The sequence below is a fragment of the Oncorhynchus keta genome, chromosome 17 (assembly GCF_023373465.1).
Source record: "Oncorhynchus keta strain PuntledgeMale-10-30-2019 chromosome 17, Oket_V2, whole genome shotgun sequence".
In the NCBI taxonomy this organism is placed as follows: Eukaryota; Metazoa; Chordata; class Actinopteri; order Salmoniformes; family Salmonidae; genus Oncorhynchus; species Oncorhynchus keta.
Window position 1 is genome coordinate 29,283,812 of NC_068437.1, and position 12,973 is coordinate 29,296,784.

The window sequence follows — 12,973 nt, forward strand, 5'->3', positions numbered from 1 at the left end:
TAATTTACCTTTGAAGGACCTCGGATGTTTTCAATGAGGAGACTCTCAGTTAGATAGCAAATGTCCAGTTTTTCCTGAAAGATTTTTTGTGCAGGAGAAATCGGTCCGTTTGGTGCGTCACATTTGGCTACCAAAAAAAACGAAAATTCAGTTATCCAAACGCCAAACTTTTTTCCAAATTAACTCCATAATATCGACTGAAACATGGTAAACGTTGTTTAGAATGAATCCTCAAGGTGTTTTTCACATATTTCACATATCTCTTCAATCAATGTAAATTGAATGCCACTGGGAATTACGCACCAATTTAGACAAAGGCCACCGGACGGCCCCCTGGCAAATGTAGTCTCTTATGGCCAATCTTCCAATGATATACCTACAAATACGCCACAATGCTGCAGACATCTTGGATGAAAGGCAGAGTGCATAATCTTGTTCCCAGCATATTCACAGCCATATAAGGAGACGTTAGTAAACACAGCGTCAAAAATTCTGTTAATTTCCTGTTAGAAGTTGCATCTTGGTTTCGCCTGTCGCATTAGTTCTGGGGCACGCACAGATAATATCTTTGCAGTTTTGGAGACGTGAGAGTTTTGTCTTTCCAAGGCTGTCAATTCCATGCATAGTCGAGCATCTTTTCGGCACAAAATATCGCGCTTAAAACAGGCAAGTCTTTTTATCCAATAATGACATAGCGCACCCATAGACGCAAGAAGTTAAACATTCTTTTTTAATGACTACCTCATCGCTGTACCCCACACATACAATTATCTGTAAGGTCTCTCAGTCGAGCAGTGCATTTCAAACACAGATTCAACCACAAAGACTAGGGAGGTTTTCCAATGCCTCTCAAACAAGGGCACCTATTGGTAGATGAAAAAAAGACATTGAATATCCCTTTGAGCATGATGAAGTTACAACAAAGATACAGGCGTCCTTCCTAATTCAGTTGCCAGAGAGGAAGGAAACTGTTCAACGATTTCACCATGAGGCCAATGGTGACTTTAAAACAGTTACAGTTTAATGGCTGTAATAGGAGAAAACTGCAGATGGATCAACAACATTGTAGTTACTCCACAATAATATCCTAAATGATTAGAGTGGAAAGAAGGAAGCCTGTACAGAATAAAAATATTCCAAAACATGCATCCTGTTTGCAATAAGGTACTAAAGTAAAACTGCAAAAAATGTGGCAAATAAATGTACTTTACGTCCTGAATACAAAGTGTTATGTTTGGGGCAAATCTAACACAACGTATTACTGATGCACCATGTTATGGCTATGCTTGTCATCAGCAATGACTAAGGAGTGTTTTAGGATAAAAGGAATAGAGCTAAGCACAGGAAAAATACTAGAGGAAAAGCTGGTTCAATCTGCTTTTCAACAGACAATTAGAGATATTCACCATCAAATTGGAAACAAATAAAATAATAAGAATTGACTACACTATCAATAGTAGTATTCAATTCATACAACATGTCGGATAAATTGCCACAATAGATTTCGCCCTTAATAGATTTCTCCCTTAAATCGCCCTTAGTCTGCTCATAAAGTAGGACTAAGTTGTTCCGATGATACTGTAACACCAACCAGAGGGCGAAATGGACATGAAAAATATTGGTTGCAATCCATACTAAAAGATAACCTTGATATCCACGTCAGGGAACGGTTAATTTCTGCCAAATGTTGGTTGCAATTGAGATCAGCTGTGCGGGTGATGTTAGCATGTATTGATGGTTTAATAACAATACATCAGCTGATGATAATCTGGTGGCTTTCCATGGTTGCAATTGGCCCACTATGCGTTTTACTGGGGAAGAAGTTTCTGATTCCCATTTCATAATTTCTTAAATATGATATATTTTTGTGTAGATCCCAGGTTTGTGAGTGTCCATCTGATCCCAGAGAGTGACAACCCAGAGGACGACAAGATCTACCTGTTCTTCAGAGAGAACGCTATGGATGGGGAACACGCAGGGAAGGCTACACACGCACGCATCGGACAGCTCTGCAAGGTACTCTACACATTCAGAACACAAACACATTCAGACACCTCAGACCAAAACCGCTCCCTCTATCTCAAACAGAGTTGATGAATGACAGTGATTTCCATAATGGATGCTTTCCTAACCAGTTATCTCTCTCCTCTCAGGTTATATTTAGGTTTGTTGTGCTTGGTGTGGTTCTCTTACTGATGAAAACCTGAGAGAGAGAGGTGGTTTAAAAATGACACTGGAGCCAGAGAGAGAGAGAGATTAAATAACAATGGTGGTACTGTTACAAAAGGGTTCTTCACCTGTCCCCGTAGGAGAACCCTTATTGGTTCCAGGTGCAACCTTTTTGGGTATAACACAAAAGTGTTATACCTGGATCCTAAAATGGTTATTCAAAGGGTTCTCCTATGGGGACAGCCAACATCTTCTAGATTGAACCTTTTTTTCTGAGTGTAGGATGATGGCTGGTATTGGCAGAGACTGGTGTCTCCTCTGTCACCCTTTAGCCTGCCCAACACACACAATTACACACACAGACACAGACACGCACACACCCTCCCAGCCTGATCTCTCAGTATGTGAGGTATCTGCTTTTCTCTACTCAACACAATACATTCATTATTTATAATGCCATATACATTTAGGCTGAGCATATTTGGGGCGTCGGTCTTAATAGACCGTCAACAATCACTGGGAGCCTGTATTCCTTCGACGTGTGCAGAAAAACAAAGCCACTTTTTATTTTGATAACGTATTATGAGAATCTGCAAGACAGCTGCATTAAGCCATTGTTGTCTTTTCAGGTGTCAATCATAGTTAATATAACAAAATGCAGTTACTGTATTGCGTTTTTTTTTGGGGGGGGATGTAGTAAATATTTGGACTCTGGTGTGTTTCCTCTAACAGAATGACTTTGGAGGCCACAGGAGTTTGGTGAATAAGTGGACTACTTTCCTGAAGGCCAGACTGGTGTGTTCTGTACCTGGCCTCAATGGCATAGACACACACTTTGACGAACTACGTGAGTGTTTACATTAGCCTTTGTGTTGCATGTTATGTGTCTGTGTGGCTGGAAAAGGGGGCTGTGGTGTGTGAGAGTGTGTTTTGGGCAAACAAATATCACATGTATACCAGTCTACTGTATTCTGTTTATTCCTGACACTAACTCTTCTTTTGGTTGTTTTTGTTCTCAGAGGATGTGTTTCTGATGAGCGCTAAGGATCCCAAGAACCCCACCATCTATGCAGTGTTCACTACATCCAGGTACTTACTTCAGTCAGCCACCTGACTGAATGGATCCTGCAGAAGATTGTTGTAGTAGATGTGTATCTCTAATTGATTCTCTCTCTCTCTCTCTCTCTCTCTCTCTCTCTCTCTCTGTGTCCCTCTCTCTCTCTCTCTCTCTCTCTCTCTCTCTCTCTCTCTCTCTCTCTCTGTGTCCCTCTCTCTCTCTCTCTCTCTCTCTCTCTCTCTCTCTCTCTCTCTCTCTCTCTCTCTCTCTCTCTCTCTCTCTCTCTCTCCCTCTGTCTCTCTCTCTCTGTCCCTCAGTAACATCTTCAAGGGCTCAGCAGTGTGTTTGTACAGCATGGCAGACATCAGAAGGGTGTTTCTAGGTCCCTATGCCCACAGGGACGGCCCTAACTATCAGTGGGTTCCCTTCCCCGGAAGGGTACCGTACCCACGACCTGGCACGGTGAGGGCATGATGGGGTCTTTGGGTGGGGGAGGGACACACTTTACATAAAGGGGCTATACATAAGGCATACATACCACCTTTATAACATTTTGAATTGTAAACTCGTGGAAGACATGAAGGAAAGGATCCACATAGTAATGGATGTTTTTTAATCCACAGTGCCCCAGCAAGACATTCGGAGGATTTGATTCAACAAAGGACTTGCCTGATGATGTCATAACATTTGCGAGAGGACACCCAGCGATGTTTAACCCCATCTATCCCATCAACAACCGACCAATCATAGTCAAGACAGACACGGACTACCAGTTCACACAGATAGTGGTGGACAAAGTGGAGGCTGAGGACGGACAGTATGACGTCATGTTCATAGGCACAGGTACACACACTCACACACACACATGCACACACACGCACACATGTGCACACACACACTAAGAATTTGTGTCTGTTGTTTCTGCGTTGTAGACATGGGTAAAGTGCTGAAGGTGGTGTCCATCCCCAGAGGGTCCTGGCATGACCTGGAAGAGGTTCTACTGGAGGAGATGACTGTGTTCAGGGTAGGTCACTCCTACTGCTATCAGATCATGTTTATGTTAAAGTCATACAGCTGAAACAACATCACAATTATTACTTTATCAAAATATGGGTTTGTAACATTTGGGACATTTCTCATGTATTTTGTCCTAGGAGCCAACTGCTATTACAGCGATGGAACTCTCCACGAAGCAGGTAACCAATGCTGATCATATTCCTCATGACACGAAGAGAACAGGAAAAGGAGTGGGTGTACTAGAAAGTCCTACATTATAGAATCATGGCTTTAGTGAAGCTATAGACACTTAACACAGCCCATGTAATACAAATCCAGTCTCTAAACAGAGATACGTCATATTTCTGACAGGCAGAGTCAGCTACATTCATATGTAATGAAGTAGTGGTGCTTCTAGGTGAGTGTATCCCACTAGTAGTCAGCTTTCATCAACACAAAACAGTGGTTAAATCCCTCACTTACTGTACACTCTGAGCTGCAGAATAGAGGGACACGACTGTAGAAGAAGAATTTAACTCAATTGTATCTATGCTATTTATAAAAATGAATTGTATTCTTAGTACAGACTTGATGTGACCTGTCAACGCCATGGGTAACACCTAGCCTGAGGACTGTATAAGGACAAAATAAGCACTTGTTAGAAGACGTTAAAATGATGCTGACTGTCTAAGACGGATGTCAACCAACAGATCTCTTGTGATAATACAATGGTAGAAATACTGTGCTGTAGAAACCTTCACCTGTAACAATATGACGAGGCCTTTTTTTACTGTACTGTACCAGGCACTGAGAACCTTTCTAAACCAGTTCACATTTGCATAATGCAAAAAATATGGTATCAGGTATTTAGAATGTTTCCTGTTCTGTTTCCACAGCAACAGTTGTACCTAGGCTCAGAGCTGGGCATATCCCAGATGCCTTTGCATCGCTGTGAGGTGTACGGGAAGGCGTGTGCTGAGTGCTGTCTAGCTAGAGACCCTTACTGTGCCTGGGATGGGACCGAGTGCTCACGATACTTTCCCATGGCCAAGAGGTACACACACACACACTCATCGCATAGTGAACATTCAAGCACTATTTATCCCATTCAAAGACTGTAAATAATGAGTACATTGTGTACAGAAAATCAGATCTGTTAGCCCTGAAGGTAGCCAGGTCACATTTCTCCCTGAGACACAGAAACATAACCTGAGCTGTGTTTACTGGCAATGAGAACTAATGTTAGTCATATCTGCAGGCAGACTGTCTGGGTGAGTGCAGGGTGAAATAAAGTGTTAGAAGTCCTAGCTGTTCACGGGAGGAAGGTGCGATGTGTGTGTGTGTGTGTGTGTGTGTGTGTGTGTGTGTGTGTGTGTGTGTGTGTGTGTGTGTGTGTGTGTGTGTGTGTGTGTGTGTGTGTGTGTGTGTGTGTGTGTGTGTGTGTGTGTGTGTGTGTGTGTGTGTGTGTGTGTGTGTGTGTGTGTGTGTGTGTGTGTGTGTGTGTGTGTGTGTGTGTGTGTGTGTGTGTGTGTGTGTGTGTGTGTGTGTGTGTGTGTGTGTGTGTGTGTGTGTGTGTGTGTGTGTGTGTGTGTGTGTGTGTGCACTGTAGCCTCCCACCCACGCATAAAGTCTCCATTGGGTTATTGATTTGAGCTTTAGCCTGAAGATCTCATATTTCTACATATTTTAGACTCTGAATACTCTGATACTCTCAGAGAGAACAGCCCTGTGGGGAAGGGAAGATATGTGAGAGAAGACACTTGTTCTTTCTCAATGAATAAATCTCTGTTCTGTTTCTCACTCTGGATATTCCATTGTTTATTCAGTCATTGTTTACAATACATGTGTGTGTTTCGAATCCATCCCCTCTGTATCCTTGGCTGAGAGTAACTGTGTTAGTCAGGCTGTGTAAAATAGCTATGAGTGACTGATTGATTGGATTCCTCAGCCACCCTGTAATTAGAACTAAGCCGGTCTACAGTGGAATGAAGCTCACTGGTGTTAGCTAATCTGCCTGGCTGGCTCACAACCACAAGTACAGCACATCCAAAACCACACACATGCACGTGCATACTTGCAAACTGACTGTTGACGTGTCTTTTTGCAGGAGGACAAGGAGACAGGACATCAGGAATGGAGACCCTTTAACCCAGTGTTCAGACCTGCAGCATCATGGTATGTATTCACAAATAAACCTCCTCATGGAAGATTCCTCTCTTCCGTTCACATTATAATGGTGCTGAGTTCACGTTGTGTTCACAGTATGATCTGTGTGTGTGTCCCTGTAGATAACCTGAATGTGCAGCCCACGGTGCTGGATAAGACAGTGTATGCAGTGGAGAACAGCAGTACGTTTCTGGAGTGTAGCCCCAAGTCCCAGAGAGCACTCACCTACTGGCAGTACCAACAAGTCAACGACGACAGGAGACAAGACGTATGAAACCGTACACTAGTCCTTACACATAACACAGCATTTCAATCATGATGTCCATCAAATGACCGGTACACTGTTCAGTGCATTACATAAATGACTGCATACTATATTACAGATACTAGGTACTGTGTCTGAGCTGCAGATCTACAAAGAATATTGAACATATGGATCTCAAATGTGGTGTTGTTTAACTTAGTATGCTAGATAAAATGAAGTCAAGTCAAGCAAACATTGTTCTATTACTCCTCTCTGTGCAGATCAAAGCAGAGGATCGTTTTGTCCGTACGGAGCAGGGCCTGCTGATCCGCATATTGAACAAAAAGGATTCTGGGACTTATGTGTGCCAGGCTGTGGAACACGGCTTCATGCAGACGCTCCTAAGGGTCACCCTGGAAGTCATCGACACTGAACGCCTCGACGAGCTCATTCACCGTGATGACGAAACCGCCACACACACCGCTGCCACACACACCACCTCCTGGGACACGCCCCCAGCCCGGGAATCGTCCAATCAGAAGCTATGGTACCGTGACTTCCTGTCATTAGTGAACCACCCGACCCTGAACAGCGTGGATGAGTTCTGTGAGCAGGTGTGGAAGAGGGAAAAGAAGCAGAGGAGGCAGAAAGCACACCTATCCCAACAGGTCCAGCTACACCAGCAGCAGCAGGGCCTCGTGCACGCTCACACCCACGTGAACGCCCATGGGCTTGCGGCCAAGTGGAAACACCTGCAGGAGAGGCAGAAAGGCCGCAACCGTCGGACCCACGAACTGGAGAGAGCCCCCCGCAGCGTCTGACCTCGCACCGACTAAATCCCATGACCCCGCCTGACCCCCAACCCCTAATCCATGTACACTGTCCTCATCCTCAGATCCCCCCTGAACCTCCTCCCCTGCCTCATCTCTCCTTACAGAGATAAAGATTCGTTCCACACTGACTTTGTACAGAGAATCTCAACTGGAAACAAAGGCAATATCCCGCCCTGGTCTGTGTGTGTAGGCTGCGTGGCCACCCATGTTTACAGTGACACGGCACAGAGACAAAGGATGTTACAGGACACCAGGTGATACAGTACTATTCTATAATCTCAGCTGGCCTCTGTAGCCCCAGCATCATGGAGGGACAGTGTTAGCCAACATGTGGACTGGACTCCACGTACTGCAGAATAACTTATTGAAAACATGGCTCTGTCTCCACTGTAGTGTAGCTTTGTTTGTTTGTCGTGTCTCGTCATTGTTGTCCACCCAGATATAGTAGTTAGCTTCTCCTAACAACCACTATCTTGGAACAAGGGATGATAGTGTTTGATGAAATGACGGAGCAGGGACAGACGTCGTGTGTATCACAAGGACATAACTACATACAGGTCATGTAAAGCACAACAGTTTGATGTTGATTGGATTCGATGAGAAATGAAGAGTCCTAAGGAGAGAGGAGGATGACTGAGCACTGCAAGATACTTCAGAGTAGCCGTGGATTTACAACTAATTATGTTATTCTAACTTAAATCAGACATGTAAATGTGCTTTGACACATCCTCATACTAAAGGGAATGGTTTGCGGTTATCTTGTTACATGATGTTGTTTCCCCATAAACAAATGTATTTAACAGAAGGTGATTTGGTTTTTCCCGAAAGCAGTAGGTAAATAAAGTATCCAACATGATTCTGAAAGTCACTGTGTTAAGTGTATAGATAGATAAGCTCTTCCAAGGCACAAATGTTTTCATGTTTTATTTAAACGTATATCTTTTTGATTTGCTCAGAACCCTGTATAAGTATTTGTTACATGGTGGAAGTTGACTTTATTTTCTTTATTTTATGTTTCAGTCCAACCACTGCATCCCATCTTAACTAAAACTTTAACATGTCTCTACATCAACTATGTCACATTGTTTGATTGAATCAATTAGCATACAAAACTTATTTTCACCACATACAGTGCCTTCAGTATTCATGCTCCTTGACATACTCCACATTTTGTTGTGTTATAGCCTTAATTGAAAATGGATTAAATCAATATTTTGTCACCCATCAACACCATAATGACAAAGTGAAAACAAGTATTTTTAATTTCTTGTGATTTTATTGAAAATGAAATATCTAAAAACCCATGAGTCAATACATATTAGAATGACCTTTATCAGCGATGACCACTGTGAGTCTTTCTGGGTAGGTTTCTAAGAGCTTTACACACCTGGATTGTACAATATCTGCACATTATTTTTTTAATTATTCAAGCTCTGTCAAGTTGGTTGTTGATCATTGCAATACAGTCATTGTCAAGAACAGACTCAATTCATGCATGTAGAGTCCAAGCCCCAACGTTCCACAGGAATGCTGGCCTATGTTGACTACAATGCTTCCCATAGTTGTGTCAAGTTGGCCGGATGTCCGTTGGGAAGTGGATCATTCTTGAATTACACAGGAAACTGATGAGCATGAAAAAACAAGCGCCATTGCAGTTCTTTACACAAACCGGTTTGCCTAGCACCTACTACCATACCCTGTTGAAAGACACTTACATCTTTTATCTTGCCCATTCACCCTCTGAATGGCACACCTATACAATCCATGACTCCATTGTCTCAAGGCTTAAACATCCTTCTTTAACCTGTCTCTTCTCCTTCATCTACGCTGGTTGAAGTGAGTTTAACAAGTGACATCAATAAGGGATCATAGCTTTCACCTGGATTCACCTGGTCAGTCTATAGATAGAGCAGGTGTTCTTAACATTTTGACACTCATTGTATATGTGTTTTAGGTTATTGTCCTACTGAAAGGTGAATTTGTCTCCTAGTGTCTGTTGGAAGGTTTTCATCTAGGATTTTACCTGTGCCTAGCTCTATTCATTTTCTTTTATCCCCCCAACAATTCCCCAGTCTTTGCCGATGACAAGCAGTTTCCTTCCTCTCTGGCAGCTGAGTTAGGAAGGACTCCTGTATCTTCTCAGTGGCTGGGTGTATTGATACACCATCCAAAGTGTAATTAATAACTTCACCATGCTCAAAGGGACATTCAATGTCTGTTTTTTTTTGTATCCTTCTACCAATAGAAAACCTCCCTAGTCTTTTTGGTTGAATCTGTGGTGTTTGAAATTCACTGCTCGACCGAGGGACCTTACAATTATCTGTATGTGTGGGGTACAGAGATGAGGTAGTCTTTCAAAAATAGTTTGTAAAAATGTCTAAAAACATAATTCCACTTTGACATTATGTGGTACTGTGTGTAGTCCACCGACACACAATCTAAATGTAATCTATTTTACATTCAGGATGTAACACAACAAAATGTGGAAAAAGTCAAAGGGTATGAATACTTTCTGAAGGTACTGTACATATATATTGATATACAGTATATCTACACTGTGAAAAATTCTATGATATAAGTTGATCTATTTGAGAAACCATTGTGTAACATGTCATTATATGCCTGTAACTGTTACTTTATGATAACACCTACATGTAACATGTACATGCTGGCAAACAGGACCAACTAACAGAGCAAATGCTTTCCACTCTTAAGAAAAACACCACTGGTGTTGTATGGAACATGCAGGGTTCTATTACAATATTTAGCATACCACTACTGTACCATCTGTCTATGTCTGTTTGCCCATGTGAGCCTGCAAATGTACTTTCAAGCATATCTTACACTTCCAGCAATACACACATGTATTTTGTTATTGTCCAGGAGTATATCTGTTCTATGTATCTTTCCTTGAATCACTACATTACTCTGAGAGTATGTACATCGGGAGATGTTTTTTTCTGACATGTGTTTCTTATGTAAGTCAGGAGATGTTTCCTTTTGAAATATCTCACCACAGTGAGACATCCAGAGACAGACAGAGAATCTGGAATGTACACACCTGTGAACATAACATAACCATTGAAGAGTAAATCCCATGGTCCAACAGTATGCCACTGTATACTAATTGCATGTGAATGCCATTCTAGTCTACTTTTGTTTCTATAACGATGCATTGTTTAATGTTGTTTGTGATGGTCTGCTCTTAGCTTAGAGGCAACACACATTTACCTGTTACTGAGGTGTAAAGACACACAGAACGAGTTACTGGAAGTACGGCATAAATTAAGTACTCTGGTGTATTCCACTGGCACTCAGAGATACTCTTGTTTATCTGGGCTGGAAATCACTTTGGATGCAAACATCTATACAGATCTGTCAATCACACATAGTTACAGTAAATATAAAGTATATTACAATGTAATTCTCATCAAACACAACAATGCAACATGGATCAGTACACATGGTCAGGTAGAAAGAGTATACATGATCTCTCAATTATCTGTATCAGTGTGGATGTTGAGATTCAGGTGGAACAGCCTAAGCAGAGTTTGAACCAGTGACATACTGCCTACAGAGTCCAGACCTCTTACAACAGGTGCTAGTGGGCTCACATAGTGAAGCAGTACAGAGGGTATGTCTCTGTATAGGGATCAGTTCTTAAAGTGCCATACCAGGTCCTATTTTAGAGCCGGTATTCTACAGTATAAAAGGTGCTGATTCTCTGTACCATTCATCTCCGTCCCACTTCAACCACTGGCAGGGCTGCTGAGTGTAAATGAGGGAGTAAACTGCTGCTGCTGTGTAGACTGTGTTTGGTATGATGATGATGATTACGATGATAATGACGATGATGTATTCTACTGTTCTAATAAAAACATCTTCCTAAAGCCTGTTCTTATTGTCATGTGTTATTCGTGATATCTGAGATTGTTACTCTACACTGCCACAATGTTACTATGTCATATGACTGAAGCCCATTGTGGACTTGGGCACATTAATCTATATAAAATATCAACTCCATGAGATGAGAGATCTGGTTGTCAAGGGTGATACAATAGTTGTAATACAATTGCAGTATTGTAAATTGTAAATAAACCATATTTATAGAGTTATACATTTCATTCAAACACAATGAACTTCCATGCGCTAAAGCTATAGACCTCTTGGTGCCAAAATGTAGTTGTTTTTATACATTTGGTTAAGAGCACACAGCCCATTAACCATCAGGATTAGATACAATTTATAAATTACAAGCACTGAAAGGTATAATTGATGCTTGATGATTAATCATCTGGTCCTACGCTGAAATTCAACAAAAAAATAAATCTCTGCAGGTATTGATATGGTTGTTTGACATAGCTGACATGCCTTTGCATTGGAACATCACTGTCTGTCTTGTGGTACGTGACTGCCCCCCTCTGGCAGAGCAGACCTTTGTCATCATGCATCAGTCACATCATCAGTCTGATTGGATAGACCTGTCATCCCATCCCTCACCTCCAGGGGACACCACAACACTCACAAAGAACTGATAGGAGGGACAGAATGAGAGACAGACAGGGAGAAATACACTTCCCCTTTACTGTTGATTAAGAAGTAAGAAGAAATCACAAAATTAATTACCTATTGGCAATATGAATAACAGTAGAAATGTAAAATAATTTACATTTACATTTAAGTCATTTAGCAGACGCTCTTATCCAGAGCGACTTACAAATTTGTGCATTCACCTTATGACATCCAGTGGAACAGTCACTTTACAATAGTGCATCTAAATCTTAAAAGGGGGGTGAGAAGGATTACTTATCCTATCCTAGGTATTCCTTAAAGAGGTGGGGTTTCAGGTGTCTCCGGAAGGTGGTGATTGACTCCGCTGTCCTGGCGTGTCATGTCACTTTGGTAACCACACCACTGATTCAACACTTCTCACACACACACACACACACACACACACACACACACACACACACACACACACACACACACACACACACACACACACACACACACACACACACACACACACACACATGCACACAAATGCATCCACTCACGCACGCACACACACACACACACACACACACACACACACACACACACACACACACACACACACACACACACACACACACGCACACGCACACGCACACGCACACACACGGAGGGATGGGGACCACTGGTGGTTCTCAGCTGGTTAGTTAGGGGTCGCAGCTTGTGAAATGTGTGATGTTTATACAGTGGGTCAATGGAAAATTCCAAAAGCAAAAAGCGAAGATTCCATTCTCTGTGATATATACTCCCATGTGTGTTTATTGTCAACCTATTGACCCAGAGGTCTTTATCTATATTCATATAGCCATTGGTGGGTACTACACATGCAGATGCCAGTTACAGTTGACTTCAGATCCATGCATAGACCATATGCATAGTGACAAGGGTCACTTGAAAGCAAAGTTTAGTAAAGTTAGAGGGGCCTACAGCCCACTTTCACACCCTCCCCTTGAA

General features: G+C 42.1%; 1 protein-coding gene across 1 annotated transcript in view; it reads left to right on the top strand.

Annotated features, from left to right (window-relative positions):
• Positions 1-11,360, top strand: part of LOC118396755 (semaphorin-3ab-like) — a 66,081-nt gene extending 54,721 nt beyond the window's left edge. The window contains exons 7-17 of the mRNA XM_052465846.1: positions 1,874-2,016; positions 2,902-3,016; positions 3,189-3,258; positions 3,544-3,688; positions 3,850-4,069; positions 4,159-4,250; positions 4,381-4,422; positions 5,119-5,276; positions 6,330-6,397; positions 6,511-6,656; positions 6,914-11,360. Coding sequence (XP_052321806.1) covers positions 1,874-2,016; positions 2,902-3,016; positions 3,189-3,258; positions 3,544-3,688; positions 3,850-4,069; positions 4,159-4,250; positions 4,381-4,422; positions 5,119-5,276; positions 6,330-6,397; positions 6,511-6,656; positions 6,914-7,453 — 1,739 coding nt within the window. The 3' untranslated portion in view covers positions 7,454-11,360. The remainder of the gene's footprint in view (positions 1-1,873; positions 2,017-2,901; positions 3,017-3,188; positions 3,259-3,543; positions 3,689-3,849; positions 4,070-4,158; positions 4,251-4,380; positions 4,423-5,118; positions 5,277-6,329; positions 6,398-6,510; positions 6,657-6,913) is intronic.
• Positions 11,361-12,973: the final 1,613 nt, after the last annotated feature.